Raw genomic sequence first — 24,806 nt, 5'->3', positions numbered from 1 at the left:
GTGTGTTTGTGTGTCACTGATTGTGCACACATCTCTGTTTTTCAACATGAGGCTGTTTCTATACTGTGAACAGTATTTGGTTGTTGTACCAAAGGCAGGTCCAGTCAGCCCCAGATGGTCTCGCTGTGTGTTCACAGACCACCAGGACACTCCCTTATGGTGTGTGTGTGTGTGTGTGTGTGTGTGTGTGTGTGTGTGTTGGCAACAGTGGTCCCTCCCCCCACACTGTACAGTCCATTGAGCAAAAGCCTAAATATGGATTTTCCAATTCTTTTAGCCACGTAAGCTCTGTAGCTGTAGGGATGACTGCACTGGTCGATCCATCAGTCTAACTTTAGCAACAGCCATTACTTCATGTTTTATTATGAACATTGATAATCTTGCTCCCCAGAGGTTGAACCCCCCTGGTCTTATTTGCAGGTTTAGTTTTAATCACAGCAGCAGTCTCTGAGCTGTTTGAAAGTTTCTGACAGCAGCATGAAGCAGGCCTAAAAATAGTGACAGTCTAATCCGGTTTAAACAGAAGTTCTGATGAGGGTCTCCATGTCAGCCATGGACAGAAAAGACTGAGTTTTATCAAAGTCTACAAGAGTCTACAGCTACACTAGAGGCTCTCTGAGACTGTGCTCAAGACACAAAACTGTTGGATAGTTCAAAACTTTTTCACACCAAGAACCCTAAAGAGATAAATTAGACCACGGACCACCGTATGATTTTAGCTTTTAGATGTTTAATTATAAAGTGTTTAAATTTTTTGTTACTTATGGAAGGAATTAAATGATTCCTCTTTTTGCTGGGGACCCCCGAGAACCCCCTCTAGGACCCCTGGGAGTCCCCGGACCCCAGGATCAGAGAGTTCAGAGATGTGTGTGGCAGAAACATTAAGTAATTTGAGAGACTTTGTATTATTTGTAATGTTAATGGAGCAATACAATCTACTTCTGAACATAGGCATGTGTTTTCAGAGTGTTTTCATCATCAAGTATAGTAGCACTGAGCACAAAGTGCAGCTGAGTCTGACCAATCACATCAGTCATAAAAACTCTGACCTGCTGGTAGATGAAAGGTCAGGAGGATTCGTCCTCTGGGCACCATGAATGTCCATCAAACTAGGGCTGAACGACATTCAAAAATGTTTTTATTGGGATTTTTTTGGCAGATGTTCCAATATGATTCACGATTTTGGTAAGAATTTCATTTTTGAATTTAATTTTCACTGAAAAAAAATATAAAAATGATGATCATGTGATTTTTGTTCCACCATGTCATAAAAAAGCATATTCCCAGGGGTCTCTCTGTAACACCACAATGCTTAATTTATGGTCTGTTGTGACACATTTTACCTTTATTAAAAATAATTGCAGCTCTTGCGATTTAGATATTGCACTTGGTCATTTTGTGATTTCAATATTATTTTTTATTAATTTTACAGCCCAACATCAAACATTCGTTGAGATATTTCAATCTGGACCAACTGAGAAAGAATTACCAAAAAATATCTCATAATTATCTGGATTTTCTCTTTATTATGATACACAGCATCCTGGATTCTGTCTGAGGAAGAGTTTCAGAGCAGGTGTTAGTCCAGCCTTTCTCTTACCTCTATTTGGGCACATTAAAAATACTGATCCCACTCTTCCTACAGGAATAGTACAGTTTATAATACAGTTTAGTTCCACAAACTACCAGCTACTTCAAACTGGAAAAGAAACAGTGTAAAAAAGTGTAAGTTAACTAGAAATCACAGTTTGTTCACATGGTCACAAAAGATGTCACTGATTTGTTTTTAATTAGAAACTCTGCAGGGATTGTCGACTGTTTCTTCCCTCGTCCTGCCAGAAAACTAGAATCCCGCCCAGAAAATCCCATCTGGCCTCCTCACAAGTTAACTCTCCATCACTCCTCCACTGAAGTGGAAGCTACAAATGGAAAGTGATGAAGTACATTTACTTGAGTCCTGTACCTAAGTGTATTTTTTTCCAGTATCTGTACTACTACTGTTATGTTTTTTTTTTTTTAAACTTATGACTTTTAATCCACTACACTTAAAAGACCAATATTGTACTTTTGACTGCATTTCTATGTAGTCTTACTTTAAAGCAGCTTTTTGTCAGTCAAATGTATTTTACTTTCCAAATGTGATAGACCATACACTAGTTTTCTTTGTTATTTTCTGTGTATTTTAAATTGTGCAAACTAAATAAAACAAAAACAAATACTCCTACTTTAACTCAAGTAAAAACTTTCACTTGCATTGAAGTAATATTTGACAAGGAGGATCTACACTGTGACTCAAGTACTTAATGGAGCTGTGGACTTTGTCCACCTCTGCTATAATTTAGAAATACTCAAGAAAAGAAGAAATCCCTCAAAATTATACTTTGTACCCTACAGTACTTGAGTAAATGTACTTATTGCTTTACATACATTTTAACAGACTTTTCCTAAGTATTCTGCTGTTTTCGCGTCCTGGTATAAAATCGATGTCAGTCTCCCCTCCTTGCAGGTAATCTTTGACACCTGTAGTGAGTTCGGTGTCGGGTCACGTGACCGCGGAATAAATGACCTGTTGTTTACGTTGACGTAGCTCCGCCTGTCACGGTCCGCGTGTCGCCGACAGTGAGCTCAGTCTTCAAGAGGACCCTCACGACTAGCCCAGCTCTGCTCCAACGATAACCAGTTAACTGCGCTGACCAGTCGTTGGGTTAATCGGACAATTCGAGTATCCTCTGGAGCTAACGGCTGCTGACGGTGAGTAGCTAACAGCGAGTGACGTTCTGTTGTGTTCAGTAGCTGCTGTAATGGCTTAACCTAGTAAAGGCTAGTTAGCTAATTAGCCTGCTAACGGTCAAGTGGGGTGGTTAACTTTGTGCGTGTGTTAACGGTTAACTAGAAAGTGTTGGCTTTCTAGTTAGCTCGGATAAAACGGTTGGTGTCCGGTCCTTGTGAGGCTATCCTCTATGGCGGTAGTGTATTTGGTTACAGGTGCGTGGCTGTGTGTGTGCGTATGTGTGTGTTTAACTAACGAGCTGCCCCGTAGCAACGGTTGCTAAGCCTAAACTGTCTGTCTGGGGCTTATATTAGCACCCAGGCTCATTAATTAGGCAGCATTTAACGTTCGCTCATCTTCACAGATTACTAGATCTTGGCTCCGTCTGTGTGTGCGTGTGTGCGTGTGTGTGTGTGTGTGTGTGTGTGTGGGCGGACAGCAGAGCCAAGAGCATCGTTACACTCAGTAGAGCATGGAAACACAACCTGATCTGAGCAGGGCTCCAACTAATGATTATTGTTACAGTCGATTTGTTTTTGTCAATTAATTAATTAATTGACTGAATCTGACAATTAAATAACGTAATAACAAGTTACTAAGCAACAAAATGTATTCAATCGGCCTGTTTTATCGTTTGATTCCATCCAAATTTTAGTGTTCAGTTTTACAAGCAGCGTGTTTATACGTGTCATGGGTCAGACTCTGCCTTGTGTTGTGTAGAAGGTAAGGACCACGCTATAGCAGCAACAGTAACTGTAGTTCTGAAGAGAGAAAGCACTAACAGGGTTGCTCTTGCATAAACTTAAACTGAGCCTTAATCTTTTAGTCTATAAAACATTAACCAACAGTGAAAAATATCATTCACTATTTCTCAGACACTAGGTTATGTCTTCAGTTTGCTCAAACCACCAGTCCAATCCTAAAGACATTAAGTTAACTGTCATATAACTGGCAAAGGAAGGCAGCAGATTCTCTCATTTAAGAATCTGAAACCGACGGATGTTCTACATCTCGGCTTGAAAAGTTTCAGCACATTAAATTCACACAAAACAACAAATAATAAGGTCACACACTGCAGGGCTCCAATTTTCACTTGTTTATTGCACAAAATGTTTGTTGTTTTTTGTTTATTAATTTTTGGCCCAGCACCTGCCCTATTTTTGGTTTGGGTGTGGGGGTACACCCCCAGTTTTTAAATGTTTGTAACCCTAACATCACATATACAGCAACAACGCCTAAAGTAAAGTGAGCTATTGATCGCCTGCATACAAGTGGGTTGTGTTGTTTAGTATGTTTACATACACACTTGCACCCCAGATATGAGGTTTTTCTAGGAATCTGCAGGTCTTGAAAAGCTATGAATTCAGTTTTTCCAAAGAATGCTTTGTAAGGTGTTAAAGTATTACATTTAATGTTGTAAAGTCATAAATCCTGTCTTTTGGCTGCTGTCATACATATTGTGAAACAGGTATTAAATCAAACTATATATGGTATAAAAAGGTATTAAATGTAATTTAATGAACCTTGCAGAAACCTAAGAATGTAAACAGCAGCAAGAGAAACCTTGATCTGCTAGCTGGAGTACTCAAAAACGGATACTGTGGCATGTAAACACTTGATCCTGGTGTCCTATCATTCTCTATTGTGTTAGCAGGTGTGTCCTCAGCTTGAGATATGCATGCTTGTCAGCAAAACAAAAAAATCTGATGATAAATGATGTACCAATGGGTTTCATGCTGAAGTAAATGTTTGACATTGGTATTGCAGAGCAGTTTAATTGTTGTCTTTCACTACTGAAGCCTAGAAGAAGAAGCCAAATCTAGAGGAGTAGTGAAGGCAGTGAGAAACTAGGTCATCCTCAACTGTTGAGACTTTTCTTTGTTTTAACTGGCAGATTTTAGGGATACAGAGAAGTCAAAGAGTTATCTCTACCAATGCAGACAAACAGAGCTCTGGATAATACTAGAAGAATGTAAACAGGGATGTGAACACACTCATAAGTGTGTGGGTTTTACGTTGTGTCCTGATTTTGATTATATTCTGAATATGGTGTTCAGCTCCCTGAATTCATGATTATAACAGTACCCATGTTTCTGATCGTCTGTGTGCAGGCATCAGTATCTGTACTGAATGAGTTACCTCAAGATAAACCAGTTTGGTTTCTGGCTGTTTGAATCCTGCTGCATTTAACACTCTGCTCAATTTAGCCTCTGCATTTCATTTCCAGTAAATTTTTTGTACAATTGATGTTGGACCTTGTGGTCTGTGCAGTGTGTGTGTATGTGTTGTGGTCTGTGTGCTGTAGCTTCAGTCAGCCTGTTATCTGATTGGGTCAAAGCCAGATAGCCCGCAGGAAGCTCAACATCCATCCAAAGCACTCTGCTAAAACACTGTTACCCAACCTGACTGCCCACACACACACACACACACACACACACACACACACACACACGTAACCAGATGGCTTACTGCCAATGAGAGATCACTGACTGTTTCCATTAGATTCACACAGTTGGATAACAGTCTGACAGACCACACAGGTAGACACTCAGAGAAGAGACAGACAGGTGGCAGAGCTAGGTGATAAAAGCAAATAATCTATTGTGACCACGGGGTTGTCAGCTGATTAAATATCATCCTTAAATTCATCAGTATAGCTGAATTATTGAAGCTTTTTTAGATTTAATTTATGTCTTTTTCAGTCGGGACACCCTGGTTATTGCACCTTGACTAATTTCTCAGTATATTAGTCTGTATAATTTGAACAATGCAAGTTGCATCTTGTCAAATGATGCAACGTTCTGTAACTGTGTGTTTCAGTTTTCAATACCATAATTACCTTGGCATTTGTCCTAAAGGGAGCCACTGTCAGTAATATCAGCAATATTTAATTGATCAACTGACCAATCATTTTTGATCTACATCTTCAATAGTCATCAGCTGCCATAAAGCCTTAAAAACTATGAACAGAAAATATGTGACAGTAAAATCTCAGACAGAGACACTTGCATGAGACATTTTAACAGCTGTTACTCACTAACACTGTCTGTCTCCTTGTTTGTGTCTTTTTTAATCTGTCTGTCTGTCTGTCTGGAAGGTGAGTTTATAAAGTTGATTGGCAGTAAAGCAGCCCTATGATGGAAGAGCTTCACGACGTCCAGCTGACTGAGATCAAACCACTCCTGACAGGACAGGTGAGGGGGCGGGGCGAGGCAGGGGTTAGCCTGGGTCATGGCTGGTGTTCATGTGCTGCAGAGAAAGATTGTACTGAAAAATCCAAACATGCTGTCAGTCTGAAAGAGTGTAAACTTGTGATAATTTGCATATAGGGACAAAAAGTGTTCTTCCATTCTGATATTTTTAAAGGTTATTGTTTCATAAGTGGATATTGTTCTACATCTTTCTGACTGACCTTCATCATCTTCCCTTGAGTTATTCCATGTTAAATCCCCATGTTAACTTGTTTTCCAAATTATCTGATGAAGTGAATACAGAAATATTGAATAAAAATGTCCTTTCAGTGAAACACTTAGTCAGCCTCACATCTTGGATACTCTAATTTCTTGTAAATCTAAATTCCTTAACAATTTATGGTTAAAGAATTTCTCTCTGTCTCTTCAGAATGGGAGAAATCTCCAGGACTTTGATTGCCAGGTAAGTTTAGCACCAACACAAAATACCTTCACGCTTTACTTTGACATTTCAACTCAAAATAAATTACAGAGTAAGATTTCATCACAATTTAAAAGGAGATAATTTCATATTTCAAATAATATTTTTAAAATGCAAACATGTATCATGTAACTAAGTAATTTAAGAGAGTTATTGTTTCCCAAAGGTTGAGAATTAATCTGCCATGGTGGAAACTGTGGGGTGGTTTCATATCAAAATGATTGTTATAATAGTGGCATTAATGTTGGGATATTAATGATAAATAGATATATAATATATGATGATAAATAAACAATGTGTCGATGTATTTACTGAAAGTAACAAGGATGAGGTTTTACAACCTTCAGATAAAAAGAACAGAAGCTCTGCATCACACAAAAGAGCCACAGATGTCATCTGGTAACTACACCGACCAGGATCTGTCTGACTGAGCAGAGGTGATGATGGATCAATCACATTGTACATATATCTTTGGTAATTAATCAGAGCAGCAACAGTGGGGAAAAAAGAAAATCTTCTAAATCCTTACAAGTTAGAAAAAGCGGAGTGAGACAACTCAGTCATATTCCATACAAGCAGAGGAGCATTTAAACACTAAGCTGAAGTCAGTTGAACACACAGATATTGATCAGCAGGACTAACGTCACCACAGCAGATCAGTTTATATCAATGACTGATCAGAGTTATTTTAATAGAGCACAGCGCTCTGCCTCTGTCTGTACCTAGAAAACATCCTGTCAATCATTAAAACAGCTGTTCATTCAGGAGCTGAGTCACATCAGGGAAGTAATAATTAATCAATATGTATAATTAATATAACAATCTCAGTAGGCTGCCCAAATAAATTCTGTATGCAAAACACTGTTTACATTGTATGTTTCTCTTAGTGTCACCAAAAGTAGGTTCTTAATTCAAAACAATTCAACTTAATATTTTATTATTTTTGTATTTTAAATGTTTAAAAAACTCCACTTTGAAATCTCACAATATAAAAGAGGAAATACATGAAGATTGATGTGGTCTGAAGGCTGTAGGTGCCTGTGTGATTGCCAGCTGTCACTCTGTTGTGTGTGTCCGCTCTGGGAGAGTGGAATAATTTCAGGACTGTGAAATATCACCATACTTGTAATATTTTTTAAATCAATCTGAACATTTAGGGAGAAAACTTTAATTAAAAGTACTCTTCATGTCTCAGGGGTACTCAGATATAATTTCCTAATCGTGTTCTATGATTTTTGTTGTAACTGGTTGTGAAATTTGATTTCCCTGTGGAATAAGACACATGGAGGAGGAGGGAAGATAAGGAGGGGCAGGATGAAAACAGAGGAGAGGAAGGAGTGGAGGGAGTTGAAGAAAGGTATGATGAAACCGGTGAAAGATGAAAGCAGGGCAACAAGTGGTTGGCTGTTTAGACTTTAAGACCTTCCAGCTCTCAGCCAATGACTACAGAGATTACTCCTCTTGATCCAATCACACAACCCCCACTTTCTCCTGACCTCTATCTCTTCCTTCCGTTTTTACTGACCACTGTTTCTTTCCTCCTGAAACATTTTTTCTCTTTCCTGCTGACTGTATGTGACACCTTCTGACTTTAATACTCTCTTAAACTCTCCATTGTCATCCTGCTCCTCTCCTCTGTCAGGATGTCTGACATTCTGGATTTGCACCAGATCTCCTGTTCTTTAGGAGTTGGGGTGGTGAGTTAGCCAGTTAGCCGCTCATTAGCCTGCTCTCTGAGTATATCTGAGTCATGCTTTGCCAGCTGCTAACATACAGGATTCAGCTTTTAGCTGGTTAGCTACTTAGCCTGTTACCTGCATGCACAGTGTTAGGAAGCACAGAGTTAGCTGTTTTAACTGCTTACTTGTATCTGCTCTGTTTCAGTGGTATGTTGGAGAGACAACATTAAGTCAAGTTTTCAACATTTTCCATATATGTGTATATATACATTATTTTACAAAATGGGCAGAATGAGAGAATCAGAGCTTTAAACAGGAAAAGTTAAAGTTGAACTTCAAAAAATAAGAATAAACAAATGTATTTGGTTTAAACATCAGTGAAAATGTTTTGAGGTTGCATTGAAAACAGTCAGCGTTTTGAACAACCTCACTACACAGTAAGTCCTGGTTTTGGGGATAGTGAGCATGACCACAGTTGCTCTGATGGATCAGACAGGTTCTTAACTTCAAATTTAAAATAAAATAAAAAAACACAAAATTCATGAAAAACCAATACAAATATTTACAAGTATGTGCATTCAGCAATGTAGTGACAAACTGTGTGTGCACATGAATGTGAAGACGCGTAAGAACCATTAATAGGATCTGTCAGGTGTTTCCATGGTCAGTTCATTAATGAGATTACTAGACAACACCTCAGCCTATAAACACATGAAACCATTCATCTGTCTGTCCATGTTTTAATCCTTAACTATACAGCAAACCTGAGACCATCTAGCAATGGGATCACACCAACTGTGACAGCTGCCAACATTTTGACGTTCCACACCCATATTCTAACTTGGAATTCATTTTGATCTCAATTAAACACCTGGGAAGTTTCATGACTGTATCTTGCAGGTTGTGATGTTGTCACGCTGACAAAATCTATCCACAGACACAAAACACCTGCCAAATGACTCAAAACCACCTCTGTGGTAGTTCCCACTACAGCAGGTGTCTCTAGGACCACATTTTGCCATGATGACACACACATACTCACAGGGTGAAAACAGTACCAGCCACATTGTCGCAGCTGGTAACCAGGAGCTGATGCTGCGTGTTATTTACTTTACAGCATGAAATAAGGTTAATAAGCTCAGTCTCAAGTCTCCTGTTGGAGTGTTTGTTGTTGGTGCTGATAGGATCATGTTTATTTGTTGTGTTCTGTGTTGTTCAGGAGCATGATGTGGAGACAGCCCATGGTGTCCTACACGTTACTATGAGGGGAGTTGCTAAAGGCAACCGACCCACAATCCTCACCTACCATGACATTGGACTTAACCGTGAGTAAACAAGTACATACACATTTACAGTCATCACACAACAGATGTACCACAGAGTTACAGTACTGACAAAAGCAGAAAAATATGGACTTCACACATTATTTACTAAATAAGGTGTGTGTGTGTGTGTGTGTGTGTGTGTGTGTGTGTGTGTGTGTGTGTGTGTGTGTGTGTGTGTGTGTAGATAAGTCTTGTTTCAACAGCCTGTTTAACTATGAGGACATGCAGGAGGTGACACAGCATTTTTCAGTTGTGCATGTTGATGCTCCAGGACAGCAGGAGAACGCTCCCATATTCCCCACTGGGTAACACACACACACACACACACACACACACACACACACACACACACACACACACACACACACACACACATACACATATTGATTAAAGCAACACAACACCCTCACCGGTCTCTGGTGAGGGTGTATTTTTCATTTATTTGTTTTTCCCAGGCTTTGACATGATTTGATTTTGTTCCTCGAGACAGAGCAGTCACCATCAAATGCCAGTTGTGTTGTATTTATTAAAAATAAAAATCTTTGATTAAGTCACATTTGGCCAACAAGACTTATGGCACAGTCATCTGACTCTGCTCTATAAAATGAATGTCTTAAAAGCAGCTATTATTGCATCAAACAGCAGACAGACACAGCTGGAGAGCAACTGGTGAACATAGTGGAGCATTTAGCAGCTAAAGAGGAGCTGTGAAACACAGTGCTAAAAGAGAGGGAATACTGGACAGAGTCATCAGTTGGACTCAAACACCACTTTCTGTGTGTGTGTGTGTGTGCACGTGTGTGTATATACGTGAGAGCAGGTACCAGTACCCCACCATGGATGAGCTGGCTGAGATGCTGCCTTCTGTCTTGACACAGCTACAGTAAGTCCACTGTCTTCCTTGCAATGAAATGCATGATGGGTATTTTAGTAGGAACTTTCAGACAGACGCTTGGTTAATTCACCCTGGTGTGTGTGTGTGTGTGTGTTGTCATCAGGGTGAAGAGTGTGATTGGTATCGGGGTTGGAGCTGGAGCCTACATCCTCACCAAACTGGCTGTAAGTGAACACACATTAACAGACTAACAAGTAAAACTGTAGAGAAGCTCACTGAGCTCAGGCTGAGGTTGTGACAGGACACACTGTGGCTGGAGGGTTGCAGGTTTGATTCCTGGAGCAGCTAGGAAACACTACTCCACCATTCAAGAGCTCACTAGAGTTCACTTCTGCCACATCATTTCCTCAAAGAACATTTGATAATGATGATTTCCGTCGTGTTCCAGCTGAATGAGCCCAGTCTGGTGGAGGGTTTAGTTCTGATCAACGTTGACCCCTGTGCCAAAGGCTGGATGGACTGGGCTGCCTCTAAGGTAACACACACACACACACACACACACACACACACACACACACACACACACCGACATAGTGAAGTGATTTAAACCAAATTCCAGTTTATTTCATACAGAGTCTGAAGGTTTATTCTTGTCCTTCAGAACAGTAGTTTGACAAAATAATCTTAACTCAAGGTCCACTTACCAGTTTTTTCCAGAGCTTTAATTTGTAATGGCTGTGATCAGAGAATGGATTTTGCACAAATGGTTCGGTTGTCGTCACTTGGCCTCAATTGAAGTTATGAGAGAGACTGAAGTGTTAATTGATTTGTAACTACTGAAAGCAGTTAAAGGGTCAGTTGAAGCATATGAAAAGAAAAGAATTTAACTGTCATTTTCAAAAGTAAAAATGAAATAACAGCTACAGTGTAAAGATGTCGATGTGTAGGCTGAAAGCATTTGAACTGTTGGCTGAAGAGTAAGAGGTGAAAGCAACTAAAATGTCCATCAATGTCTGAGCAGTGAAAAAAGTTGAAACTGTCTGTTGGTTTGTTCGTAATTTTTTCAGGTAATTAATACTTTTTTCTTTTTTTTTTCCTAAAGCTGAGTGGCTGGACAAGCAACCTGGTTGACATCATCATGGGACACCACTTCAGCACTGTGAGGACAAACAGACACTGCATTGTTTTATAAGGATCGACTCTGACAGCTGATAAATCTCTACTGAACTGTGAACTGTTGACTGTTTGTAGGATGAGTTAACAGATAATCAGGAGATCGTCCAGACCTACAGACTGCACATATCTCAGGATATACCACAGGATAACCTTGCTATGTTCTACAACAGCTATGACAGGTAGGACTCTACAGACCCTTACTTTCCTCAAGGGGATCAAAAATTACTTGCTTACTTAAAGCAACCATAATGGACATTTTACAAGAACAGCATCAAATGACAATGTGAAAACAATGTGACAGTGTGAAGGGAGTCTCTGGTAGTGATGAACCTGCAGAGAACGACCATCTGAATCTCTATGCTCTCATACTGCCGTTTTGGCCACAGCAGCAGCTGTTTTCAGAGAAACAGCTGTAAAATGCCACTGTCCACCACCTGCTTAGCGGCAAACGGCAGAAAGGCAAAGTCAGAGTCCAGCTGGTGAACACAGTGGAGCATTTAGCAGCTAAAGAGACAGATATTGCCCTCAGGATTTGGTGGAGACCAAACACAGAGCTAAAAGAGAGGGGATACTAGAATTGCTTTTGTCAGAAACACAACTCCAACTGAACCATAACTCCTTGGGACCTCGGTGATAAACCAAAATAATGTCCCTTATTGCCTGAACTGCAACCTTCACTTTTCACTGTAGCTGATAAGGAAACTAAACTTTTACATGTATTTATGTTTCGTGTGTGTGTGTGTGTGTGTGTGTGTGTGTGTGTGTGTGTGTGTGTGTGTGTGTGTGTGTGTTTGTTTGTTAGTCGTACTGAGCTGCAGATGGAGCGGCCAGTCTTTGGTGTGAATGAAAACACAGTCACTACACTCAGGTATCACCTGTTCTTTGTTTATTTAGTTTTTCTAATACATATAATTTCTGCTGCCACATCCTGTTACTCTGTCTTACTGTGCATGTGTGTGTCTCTCAGCTGTCCTGCTCTGCTGGTGGTTGGAGACACATCACCAGCTGTTGACGTCGTGGTGAGTGTCTGGACTGTTTCTATGATAACAGCCAGTATGTGATGCCACATTGTTGTAACTACAGTGTGTGTGTGTATGTGTTGCTCTGCCCTACAGGTGGAGTGTAACGCCAGACTTAACCCCACCAAGACCACCCTGCTCAAGGTACCAGTCTATGTCTGTCAGTCTTTCTCTCTGTCCATTTGTGTGGAAGATGGACGGAAAAAAAACAGAAGGAAAATTGCATCTCAACTCCTCCTCCTTCCTGACATACAAGTCCTTTTATGCACAGAGCTGTCACTTTGTGAGGGATGTTGTGTTAATCATGTGTAACGTGTTTGGTTTTGAATTTTGGTAACAGGTCAACCTTAAACTGAAAATAAATTTGAGTTGTAATCATCTTGGTTTGTATTCTCACCAGATGTGTCTTATTTGTCTCTGCTAGATGGCAGACTGTGGAGGACTTCCACAGGTGGTGCAGGTGGGTCTGATCATCTTTCTAAAACAATGTTTAATAATGTCCTTATTAGTGACGGATATGGCCGCTGATTTTTCAGTTCAATGTAAATTCAGTTAGAGGTATTTCAGTTACAATACCAATTTCACTTGGTTAGCTCCCTCAGACAGATAATGCTGTACATTGTTCCTCTAACCTGGTGCATCATTAAAAATATTAATGTTTACATTAAGAATGGACCTCAAAGCAACCACACATCTGTCTACAGACTTGCCAATGCCTTCATCGGAGCTGCCATGTTTTTGTCTCTCACGTGGTCAGATCTTGTCGCTTGAGAAGGCTGATCTTCTGAGACTAAGGGGATTACAGCTTCACATGTCCACGGCAAACTGTAAAATGCTCATATTAACAGATTGATCTCAGGATATTATGAATCAATATCAGATTATTAAAATGAGTATTCATTTTTTTCAACCCAGCCCTAGTCCAAATGGACTTTGAAAGACATGGTTGTTGATGTAATTGTTCCTCCTGTCCAGATCCATTGCTAAGGTGATTTTGGTGTAAAATCTACTTTTAGTCTTTGGACTAATGAAGGATCTGAATCAGAATTCTGTTGTTTTTCCAACAGAATTCCTTCGACAGTCTGGAGCTGGTGCTTTGTTTGTTTTACCTTACATACAGTATGTTGTACCAGTCATTTTTAGATACTTGTATTATCAGTTCTGTCACATTTATCTTTAATATACTAGAGTAGAGTTTCCTCTATTCAACACCAAACCTTGAAATCACTCTTCTCATGTATGTGTTACAGTGTCACAAGCTGGCTCAGAGGAATCTCTTTCTCAGAATAATCTCTGACTTCCAAGTACTTAAATTATGTTGGTTCATCAGATCATATCTGTCTTTAATTTATAAAAACCTCTGGTTTTCCCCTGTCAATTATCATGTTAATTGCTCTAATGCTCCTGCGTGCTTATTGTTTACACCTGTGCTCGAGTTTCTGTGGTTTGAATTTGGAATCATTAGACATCCAGCTGAGGATTTTACCTCCCCATCCCATATTTCTTTACTTATACACCAGATGTCCCAAGTGAATTTAGTGAGTGAGTGAAGTGTTTCTCATTTTCCTGTTTGCAATCAAACTCTGGAGGTGGCATCACTCTACATTTAATTCAGCATGCTATTCTTTAAGATTTGGTAGGGCCGCACTTCCCTAATGTTTGGGAAATTGACCAATATCTTTTTCAGTGCACATATACTGTATGTCCACGTGACTGTTGTTTTAAAACAGACTTAAAAATATGTGAACTCATCCTTTTAAGGTCGCAGTCGATCTAGTTTGTCTGAAGTCATTAGTCACTCTGACGACAGACATGGTTAGACGACACATCTGAGGTCAAAGTGTTTTAACCTGTTCTGAATGTCTACACTGAAAAGGTGGGGTGAAAAGCAAAGGAATCTTAAATTGTCAATCATGAGTTATATTTATCACACTCTTTTTTATAAGTACAGAATTATCAATTGTATACATGATCAGCCATTCTAACCAAAGTGTGGTTTTCTTTCCTCAGCCTGGGAAACTAGCAGAGGCCTTCAAGTATTTTGTCCAGGGGATGGGCTATAGTGAGTATCTGTAATGATTCTTTACATGTAACTGCAGGAATGCGTTTGTGTTATTTTGATCCAACATGTGTTTACAACTTGAAACCTGTTGGTGTTTGTCTCTGCCATGTTTCTGCTGTATGTCACTGATGGAACATGTGTATTAGTTCTAGTAATAGTCATATGTTAGTCATCTAACTATAGTTACTTTAGTCTAGTCTTAGTCAGTGAAAAGTGTTTAGTTTTACTGACATTTCCTAAGCTTAATTTTATTCAGACATTTCTTACTTGTTGAGTTGTAGTGTTTTATAAAATCAATGTCGAGCTTTCATCATGCAGATAGAATCTAGTTTGTGTGATTTGCAAAAATGAGCATGAGGCCACATGTTTGTTGTTGAAGGTCCATGATGTTTCATAGATTTGGTCTCTACTATAACATGTTTATGTTCCTCATAAACCTAGCTATATAGTAGAAAGTATTTAGACTGTTCTTAGAAACTGCTGAGCATAAAAACATTTGTAAAAACATCTGTAGCCATGTTTAGTTTATATAGTAGATTGTTTTTAGACTGTTCTTAGGAACTCCTGATGTCTATAAAAACAATTGTGATGACATCTGTAGCCATGTTTAGTTTAATTCAGGAACAGAAAGGATATTTGCAGCAACTTGCTTAGTTGGTGGAGGCAAACAATTTAACACAAATGTCTACACTGATAAAGTTTTCTTTTTCTTCTTTTTTTATGACAGATAAAATTTAAGTACATTCAAACATGTGACTGGACCTTCAAAGCAGCTTCTTTGTTCAAAACTCAAAAGCTGTGCATGTGCGTGCGTGTGTGCATGTGTGTGTGCGTGCGTCTACAGCCATGTTTCACTGACTTTAAGTAGCAGTTTGCAGTGTTGTACTCTACACAGCAGCGTATGAAGCAGTTGGATTTCCTGAACAACCACGAAGACATGCTTAGGTGTGTGTGTGCGTGTGTGTGTGTGTGTGTGTGTGTGTGTGTGTGCGTGTGTGTGTGTGTGTGTGTGTGTGTTAAAACTACTATTATTTCTCACCCTGTCCTCTTTTCTTTCTGCTCTCCTTCTTTCTCTCTTTTTCTTTCTTTGTTTCCTCCAGTCCCTCATGTTGTATTAAACAACCTGAGCAGCCAATCAGGTATCGGGATTTCAACCAGAATCTTAACCCACTTCTTCCTCCTCACCTCCATCGATTTCCATCTTTGTTTCTTTACTCTTATTTCTTGTCAGTCCTTCCCCTCTGTCTGTCTCTGTGTCTGTCTGCATGCTGTTGATCAGCTGATCACACTGATTTTTTTTCCTCTGCAGTGAAAGTACCCAGCAGGCTGTGCTGCATGCCAACACTTCAGCTCCGTTCACACTGTAGACTTTCAGGCTCCATTCTCAGCCGCTCACGTCTACTGTAAGATGAAACTCACATCCCACAGAAACGTGACCTGACAGGGATGAGAGGACAAACAAAATGTCATCAGTTTTTGTTGGAACAAAAAGACCTTTCCCACTTCATGAATGTCACAACCTCTAATCCGGAGCCTCCTGTTGCATAAGAACCTGTCGGGCTTTGGTTCTTTCTTTAAAAAAAACATTTTTTTGTAACCTTGCTTAGTAGTCGAGTGCAGTTGTGGGACAGAGAACAGTGGAGTAAGTGTAGGGCTGTCAGCAACTATTGATTATTTTCAATATGAATGAATCTACCAGTTATTCTCTTAATTAGTTAGTTTAATTTATTATTAAGGATTTAGTTTGGAAAATGTTTAAAAACAGTGAAAATGCCATTCACAATAGGTTACCCTCATGGTGACCTCTTTAGGTTGATAATCAATAATCAATATTTTACTCTGGTTTCAGTTTTGCTCCTGTTCTCTGGGTTCTGCTCTGTTTGTCGATTGCTCTAAATAAGTGACAAATATATATATATGTATATTATTTTATAATTTGTAATGCCTTTCTGATACCTGAATAACTTGTAATAGTGTAAGTAAGTTAATAGAAGGACCCCACCCCCAGTAGTTGCTGGACAGAATGCATCAGAAACTGACTCCAGACCAGACTAGCAGTGTCTCCTCAACACTGCACACACACCTACAGTTAACAGGGATGACTGCAGAACATGGCAGCAAAACACACATCATAAATCACCTGTACTTTAAAACAAACTTCCTTTTAGTTCTTGGCTAACTGTGTCATTAATGCCCAACAGTACCAGGAACCTGTATTTAGTATCACCTCTTTAGGAGTGCTGAAATGTAGTTCCAGGAAGTCCAGGTCCCTAAAGCGGAGGGAGTATAGTGGAAACAAAAGCAAAACCTGTGACAGTGGCGGCACATTAAGTTACAGGTTGTGAAGTTCCTGTTGTGGGAAAGGCCTAAACGTGTGTTTCTTTCTCATCATTGTGCCTCACAGTGTTTTTAATGCTGACGCTGCTCACACAGCCTGACAACATGATATTAACTGGCTCAGGTCAGTGATGGAAGTTGGATTTGCTGGGATGCAAATGCAAATTGAATCTGATTTGAAGTTCATATTCCGCAGAGTTTGTTCTTTTGGTTCTTTTGTAAAACAATAAAAATGTGGGTCAGTGCTGTTCACTCTGAGCAGAAATCTGACACATTTTTACCTTCAGTGTGAACGGAGCCTCAGACACCTTCATCAGATTTGAATCCAGCTGCTCAGCCCCAGTGTGGACGATTCAAATCAGCACATGATCTGCTGTCATACAACCAGGTTACCCACACACACCTGAACCTGCTCCACGCTGATTTAATCTGTTTTCAACATCAACATTCCTGTCTCTGTTGCCCCCCTCCCCAGTGCCCACAGCTGGTATGACCCGGCTTGTTCGCGCCAGGACTCACTCAGCCTCCAGTGTTGGCTCCACAGATGGCGTCCGGAGCCGTAGTACCACCAACACGCTGGCGGAGGGCGATATCTCCACCAGCCCTGAACATAAAGCACCACACACCATTGAAATGACGGCATAAGACTGTCCCTGCTCTGCTTTCTCCATCTTTACTCCTTGATTCTACTTCTTTTCCTCCTCAAATGCTGTGGTAACTCTCTCCAGGACACAGCCTCACAGTCCTGCTGTGTTAGTTGTAAACGTCCTTCCCAGCTGAAAAAGGTCACATCTAACATTTAAAGTAGAGATGACTGTTGTCAGAAATCCCTCGCCAAATATCTTCCCAGTTAGGGAGTTTAGATTTGACCTGTGTTATTAGCAGCAGCTATGTTAGCTCTACTCTGCTCTTTAGGAGGCTGATGTTGGTTTGTGTTTTCACTCCCATCTCTCCGGAGCCATATGGTTGCTGTGGTGATGCTGTAGATGTAATTGTACATGGAGTTCAGCCGCTTCATATTTATATCCAGTTGTGTTGTATTTCTACAGTAGGTGGTTCTTAAGGTGGTTTTCTCAGGTCAGACCAGATCCTCACATTACTCTTCTCTTCCTTTAGTTTGGTCCTGACTCCTTCTCTTTATTATTACTATGATTATAATCATCATTATTTTGTTTCAGTTGTTCATGGTGATGCTGTGGGTTGATATAGAGCCTGTTTTGGAAATGATGAACCTGTAAAGTTACTGTAACTTTGAGGGAATATTTCACCAAAAATGTAGGGGTATTTGACCCAAAGAGAGTTTTTATATCAATTACTCGCCCCTACCACCCTGGAGTGTCTGACTAAAGATCTGCTCTGTACGAGTAACCAGGGTACACGAGTTCTAACAGCAGCGAAACAATATCAAATATTAAATTACACATTCAGAACAATCTGACTCTAATCCACTTCTGTGTTTTCCTTTTTGTCAATTATTATTTAGTAACATTGGATACTGAGACATTATTGTTGAATTTACTTTATCTCAGCAGGATAATCCACTCAGTGTCAAACCAGCTTTCTGGGAAGTCCTTAATACACATTTAAAACAAACAATAAAACAAGACAAAACACATCAAACCCCCAATAGAACAGCTATCCCAGGATATGAGTCCTTGTTTATGAAACAGGACTGAGATGTTGTTTTTTTAAGGTGAATTACGTCTTTATCCTCTGACCTCTTCCACTGATGGAGACCTTGAAGTCAGCCCCGACCTTTTACCTCGTCTGTATTACTGTACATGATTTTTTTTTTCTTTTGATACTGAAGCTCCTGCTCGCTGTTTATGAGGCCTGATGGCAGCATGCTCTTTGTGGAGTTTTGGCATGCAAACTGTACCGTGGTCTAGTGATGTTGTTCAGCTGTAAACCTTCCTCTCTCAACTCAGAGACAAGAGAAAAAAAACACCACATAAAAATGATACAGAACTTAAATTCTACTTTGTGTTACAGTTGTAGATTTCGTTTCTCTGGACTGAAAGCTGCCAGCTGAGTTCATGTTCTGGGCTGAGGTCCACTGAGCAAGGCACTGTCCCCTCAAACATTTTTCATCATTGCTCTAAAAATGAAGTATCTCCAAAACATAACTGTTTCACAACAGCAGCGTTTTGTTTTTTTTTCAGACCAATAATTTATCTGAAAAATTTACTAAATTCAGGGATAAGTTGTTGTTTGTTGCTACGAAAGGTTTCCATCAGTCGGATTCCTAAGAGCCGGGCCCTATTCGTCCAATACACAACTTGCATAGGGCCCAGCAAATTACACAAGGGCCCGTCTGCGTCTATGGTTTTCTGTACCTAGTTCTGGGAGACATTCTGCAGACAGAAGCGTCAATGACAGATACCTTCGGGTTCTCCTCCATGTCCTGTTGTCCAGAGCACACAACCATTAAGTCTGAAATAAAAGCAACATTTACAGCAACATCCCAATACAGCAGCACATCGTTGATCCATTTAACTATGAAAAATAGCGTAATTACGTAAAGCTAACTGAACTGTTGATTATTGATTATCACACAGACACTTGACGATCTGACCGTGCAGCGCATGTTTGGCTTCAGTTTATTTGATGAATTGCACTTTAAACGTCGCTGTGTACTGATGAAAGGAGTCAGAGTCGTTACGCTCGTCCTGCTCATGTTGACGTGGTTTCTATAGTTACTTAACTTTTTTTGGTCTGATAGCGCTGCTCTCTGTTGTGATGCTGCTCCCTGCTGGACGAACCGACAACAGCTTCCACAGCAGGAAATAGGCCCTGGTGTTTGTTTGCAGCCTTCATGTCGGCTCGTTAAGGTTTAGTGTCCTGAGTAAAAACCAGACCAGTCTGTACTAATTGATGAGGAGTTCCCTGGATCAACAGGGTTCTAACAAAGTCACCTGTAGACAAGAGGCAAATATTTCGTTCTTTTATTCAATATATACTCACTGTAGTTCTACTGTCTGTTATTATTCTTAATATTTATTAAAACTATTACTTTGGAGGTTTGTACTGAAGCATCAGTAGTTGTTCTGTTACACTGAGGTTTGTACCCATTAGATGTTGTTCCATGACTTATAAACAAGGTTTGTAATGAAATAAAGTTCATTATTCAAAAAGATGGTTTGACCTGAATGTTCTGGAAAAAATATTGATGTTACTTATGTAAAAGAAGCAACATTACTATGTAAGTATATTAAGTAAAAGAACATCAGTATTACAGCAAAATGTAGTGAGCAGAAGAACTTATTATGTAAGAGAAGGCCCCTGTTGGTGTTATTTATTATATTATTGGATCACTGTGTGAGCAGAATTTTACTGTTGTAGTTTAGTAGTTAAACGTGTATCATTTAATTTTAGTAAACTGAGTACAACAATTATATTTTAATCTCTAAACTAACCAGTAATTACAACCATTAATTATGTTTATAACTTAAAATGGAAAAAAAACCAAGTATGGTGAAGTTATGCTGCGGTTTAGTACTTAAATAAATTGACTTGACCACTTTCCACCACTGATAATGTGAGTGATGATGAAACATCTGCACAATCAATATATAACATTGATCAAAGCTCAGCACAGAGCAAGTGACATGCTGCTTTGAGCTCAACTGTGTTTTTCAGTTTTTACATACATTTAACAGATTTATCAGAACAGAGATGATGAAGGTAGATTGCATCTGTGGACCTTTTATGTGGAGATGTTTTCTAACTTACAGATACTGCAGATATTAAATGATGAATTTTGTGTTTTGACCATGTTCCTGCTTCCCAGAAAAAAAGTAAACATTCACATTATTTTTGGTGTAACTTCTGCTAAGACTCTAGGAGATAAGTCATTAGTATATTGTAAGGGTTGTGTAATGAATTCAGTCTCTAGGGCAGTGGAAGGCAAATAGATTGCGTCCATTTTTTCATAATTTTTTACAAATCTAATGTAGGTGACAATGTAAATACAAGGCTGCTGCAAATCCCAGTAACCATGACCATGTAACATCTGATTATAATCAATGACCTACAGCTCAACACAAATAGGCAGTGACATTACTTTAATAATGAATGTTTAACATAAGCTGCTGTAACTCTGTCAAAGAAAAATAACATCTGTCCTTAAATACAATATTAAAACAACCAGTTTTATAAATGTGTTTTACTTTTAAAAGTAAATTCCTGTAAGGAAAAAACAAATTTAGCCTTTGACTGCATCTGCACTGCACCTGTATAACTTTTTAGTCTATAGTCTACTGTATGCATTTCTAGATAACCTCTCTTGGCTGCTGATTAAATCGCTGGTGTTAATCAGCATCAAAACCTGCAGATGGATTAATGTTCCTTTACTAATAGAGATGTGTGTTAAAGTCACATTTTCTCTTTAACTTCAAAATGAGACAATTCTGGATGATCAGTAAACCAACAAAAAGCAAAACACATCGGCACTAATCTATGAAAAGAGGATTTATTTCAGAAGATATAGGTTTTATTTTTACATTATTTTGCTTCCACAATGACAAAATGTCAGCTGTGATGTCAGACTGAAACAAGTGCAACAGATAAACTGATGCTCTGATCAAAGACATCATCATCCGAGCTGTGTTAACTTTAACATACAGCACCGGCAGAATTAAAAAACAACGCTTGATTCTTCAGACAACAGAAAACCCAGAATAAAGTCCAACACTGAGAGTCAGCAGCAGGTTGAAGATGGTGGTGGGGAGTGAGTGGGTGGCTAGTGGGTTCAGCTGGCAGCAGGGGGGGTTGTCTTGCTGCAGAGTCGACCCAGCAGACCGGCCATCTGCAGCAGGGAGTTCACGCCTTCAGCCACCCGCATGTGAGTGTAACCGATCTCCTGGAGGAAAGAACCAGAACAAAATGAAGTAAGGAGTTCTGCTTTAGTTCTCTGTTAATTATCTAATGGTTTCCACTTAGTTTGAGCAGCGTCCTGTCAGGGGGTGGAGCCACGCCTCACCTTGATGAACTCCAGTTTGAGGTACTCGGCCATCTGGTAGGTCTTGCAGACCCTGAAGATGTTTCCGATAATGTCCTCTGGAGAGTAGCCCAGCGCCCACAGCTGCTCCACCACCTTGTAGGCCTGGTCGATTTTCCCGTCCACACAGTGTCCCAGCATGCTTTTCACCATCAGAGGGTGAGGCTCGTCGCACACCTTGAACACATTCTCGCTGTTGATGTAGCCGAAGCCAGAGTTGGTCGACTGCAGGTTGTTCAACGCCTGTAAACACAAAAACATCAGGTCAGAGAAATGACCATACGTCTCGGGGCCGAGCGTCACAATCTTAACTCCACCTCTCACCTGTCTCATGTCTCCCTGTGCGGTGAAGATGACTGCCTCCAGCCCGTCGTCAGACACAGACAGACGCTCCTTCTCCACCACCTCCTGCAGCCGGGCGAGGATCTGTCCGTCCGTCAACTTGGAGTAACGCAGCACGGCGCAGCGGGACTGGATTGGCTCGATGATCTTATCTGAGGCGTTACAGGCGAGAGCGAAGCGCGTCGTCTTCGAGTAGATCTCCATGATCCTCCTCAAAGCCTGCTGAGCTCCATCCGTCATGCTGCAGGAGGGAGATGGAGACATTACTGTCTTACATAAACAAAATGAATGATATTCACTGACAGGGTGAAATTAAATGCAAAAATCACCATTCCAAATGAAACTGTGACTCATATCGCAATATCTTCCAAAATAATGATGATAATTCAGTTCAGCCCTAATAAAGAAGTTAAAAATAGTAACTGATAAAGTTGAAATTTAAAGTGCATTTTCCTTGCATCCCTCCTCAGGAACCCTGGATGCAATCAAACATTGTCTCTCAAGGGGTTTCCTGGTTAAATAAAGGGTTAAATAGGTTTCATAATGAAACTGCTACCGTGAAAATGGAGAAGCTCAATAAAACTTGAACTTGAGCTCAGACCTTAAAAGGTAAAAAATGATCCCTTTTCAACAGGAGAGTTTCCTCTGGTGAACTGTTCCTGCAAACACCCAGAACAATGTTTGCTAAACTTCAAATGTATCTAAGTTGACTTGTAACCCCTCAGATCATCTGAAAGGTTTTTAAAAGGTCTGAAATATCCGAGTAAAAAAAGTATCCAATGTTTCAGAAGAAAAACAGGACAAAATCAAACTTGACCCTTTAATGGTCTGGCGACCCTTTTGATTTATCTTGCAGGTGAAGTCAGGAAGTGATGACTCTGCTGACGTCTCACCTGTCGGCTTCATCCAAGATGATGATCTTGTGTCGTCCTTTGGGCAGTGTGACTTTCTGCTGCGCAAACATCTTGATCTTGTTCCTCACCACGTCAATTCCTCTGCAGACACAACAGCAACAGTCAACATCGACTCACTAAACCAAACATTCATTAATTTCAGTGTGTGTTGGGTTTTTAGTGTTTAACAAAATAATCTTAGCTATTTTTTTCAAGATAGTAAGTGGGTCTTGAGCTAAGATTATTGTGTCAAATATTGTTTTTGTTCTCTAGATTATATCCAGTGGGAATCTCACCTGTCATTTGAAGCGTTGAGCTCCAGCACGGCATCCTTCATGGAGGCTCCCAGCAGCGCTCGGGCCAAACACAAGATGCTGGTGGTCTTTCCTGTGCCGGGAGGACCTGGATCACAACAGTCAGATAGCCTCACTGATAAACATGCTTTGCAATCTGAGAGATTTTTGCTGCTGTTGCTTTCTGAGATATAATCAGATCTGATAGCAATGTATTTGTTTTAGGGTTGACAACTGACAAAGTTTGCCTGATTCCAGTAGTTTGAATCCCTGGCCATGAGGTCAGAGCAGTATCTTTCATGGTGGCTCGCTGTCTGTGGCTTCTGAGCTTGTTTGAATGAGATACAAACTGTAAAGCACTGTGGATAAAAACACTCTATAGATGCAGTCCATGTAGGAGTCTGATGGACACACCTGCAGAGGACATTTGACTTTGTAATTGAGTTACTACACTCACCAAGCTGACGTGAAAAAAATAGTTAAGTCTCCATTTTATAATTAGAATAAAGTATCACAAATTTGAAAGTGGGTTTCAAACAGCATTAAACCTTTACTTACAATGTCTTTTTTGAAAGAAAATGTTTTTTCACAATACCACTTTAAGTTATGTTTCCTTTAATGTAATTGTGGCTGTCAGGTATATCCATAAAATATAAGGGTAAAACTACAATTACATTTTCAGAAGGCCAGAGGAAATATTTAAGGCTTTGTGCTTTAAATTTAACACCCTCTATCTTTATGAGGGAACTGAATTCAAAGTTTTTTAGAGTCTTTCAGACATGTAGAGTCCCTGAGCACCATGCAGTGGTTGAACCACTGTAACGACGAACTTACTTTATTCTCCAGCCTGTCAAACTCTACATTTTCTCGTTCTGACCTTTTCCCTCCGTGTTTCTGAACTGACCTGCGATGATGATGTTGGGGACGTTTCCCTCTCTTGCGAACACCTCCAGCCGGCTCACTGTCTCCTCGTTCCCTACGATCTCGTTCAGCTTCAGTGGACGGTATTTCTCCACCCAGGGCAGCTCGTAGGCGCCGCCAGAGCTTTTAGACGAACTCTCCCCAGCCTCCGTGCCCGTCTTTGGCCCGCTTTCTGTCGGTTTCTGCACACGCTCAGGCTCCGCCATCTCCACGTCCATGTTGATGGCTGTCTCTACTCTGTCAACCCGCGAACAGCAGCGGAACTTTTCCCTCCCTGGTAACCGCACGTCAGCAAACTGACGTCTCATTGGCCGTGAGTTTATTGGTGAGGGAACCGATTGGCCGAGAACAACGCGCTAAAACCTCGCGATGCGTCCATAATACATCCACAACAATCGAAATGAAAGATGCCAACAACAAACACATTAACAAAAAATTATCTTTTATTTGAAATTACAGTTAAAGAATTTAAATATCTCATGT

General features: G+C 40.1%; 2 protein-coding genes across 5 annotated transcripts; one reads left to right on the top strand and one right to left on the bottom strand.

The window, feature by feature from the left end:
* The first annotated feature begins 2,583 nt into the window (after positions 1-2,583).
* On the top strand, positions 2,584-18,539 carry LOC111673381 (protein NDRG3-like). Of its 4 annotated transcripts, XM_023431154.2 has the most exons (17): positions 2,585-2,751; positions 5,868-5,964; positions 6,392-6,424; positions 9,341-9,446; positions 9,631-9,751; positions 10,267-10,329; positions 10,445-10,505; positions 10,730-10,816; positions 11,384-11,440; positions 11,533-11,636; positions 12,260-12,325; positions 12,425-12,476; positions 12,573-12,620; positions 12,901-12,936; positions 14,487-14,538; positions 15,639-15,677; positions 17,351-18,539. In XM_023431154.2, exons 2-17 carry the CDS (start codon positions 5,905-5,907, stop codon positions 17,518-17,520), a joined length of 1,155 nt encoding a protein of 384 aa, XP_023286922.1. In that variant the 5' UTR covers positions 2,585-2,751; positions 5,868-5,904; the 3' UTR covers positions 17,521-18,539. The 4 variants fall into 4 exon arrangements, with proteins under 4 accessions (XP_087025951.1, XP_087025952.1, XP_023286922.1 ...); XM_087169825.1 differs by lacking the exons at positions 15,639-15,677; positions 17,351-18,539 and adding an exon at positions 15,848-17,344 and having other exon boundaries at positions 2,584-2,751; XM_023431155.2 differs by lacking the exon at positions 15,639-15,677 and having other exon boundaries at positions 2,586-2,751.
* A 2,793-nt stretch (positions 18,540-21,332) lies between these two features.
* On the bottom strand, positions 21,333-24,631 carry rfc2 (replication factor C (activator 1) 2). Its single transcript, XM_023431113.2, has 6 exons — positions 24,307-24,631; positions 23,406-23,511; positions 23,110-23,211; positions 22,199-22,457; positions 21,857-22,117; positions 21,333-21,736 (listed from the first exon to the last, which is right to left on the bottom strand). The coding sequence occupies exons 1-6, from the start codon at positions 24,629-24,631 to the stop codon at positions 21,626-21,628; spliced, it is 1,164 nt and encodes a 387-aa protein (XP_023286881.2). The 3' UTR covers positions 21,333-21,625.
* Between the last annotated feature and the right edge of the window lie 175 nt (positions 24,632-24,806).

Source organism: Seriola lalandi, unplaced genomic scaffold (assembly GCF_002814215.2).
Source record: "Seriola lalandi dorsalis isolate HSWRI2012SDOR001 ecotype SW California unplaced genomic scaffold, Sedor1 jcf7180002054917, whole genome shotgun sequence".
NCBI classification, from domain to species: domain Eukaryota; kingdom Metazoa; phylum Chordata; class Actinopteri; order Carangiformes; family Carangidae; genus Seriola; species Seriola lalandi.
The sequence above is the reverse complement of the archived record's forward strand: the minus strand, read 5'-3'. Positions and strand labels throughout refer to the sequence as shown.

What these genes read in the sequence shown, in the direction of transcription:
- LOC111673381 (XM_023431154.2), top strand. Translation starts at nt 5,905, where the DNA reads ATGATGGAAGAGCTTCACGACGTCCAGCTGACTGAGATCAAACCACTC. An exon ending in AACCACTCCTGACAGGACAG is followed by an intron (nt 5,965 to 6,391) that starts GTGAGGGGGCGG and finishes CTGTCTCTTCAG; the next exon opens with AATGGGAGAAATCTCCAGGA. An exon ending in CCATGACATTGGACTTAACC is followed by an intron (nt 9,447 to 9,630) that starts GTGAGTAAACAA and finishes GTGTGTGTGTAG; the next exon opens with ATAAGTCTTGTTTCAACAGC.
- rfc2 (XM_023431113.2), bottom strand. Translation starts at nt 24,631, where the DNA reads ATGAGACGTCAGTTTGCTGACGTGCGGTTACCAGGGAGGGAAAAGTTC. An exon ending in CTCAACGCTTCAAATGACAG is followed by an intron (nt 23,212 to 23,405) that starts GTGAGATTCCCA and finishes TTGTGTCTGCAG; the next exon opens with AGGAATTGACGTGGTGAGGA. An exon ending in CACAGGGAGACATGAGACAG is followed by an intron (nt 22,118 to 22,198) that starts GTGAGAGGTGGA and finishes TTGTGTTTACAG; the next exon opens with GCGTTGAACAACCTGCAGTC.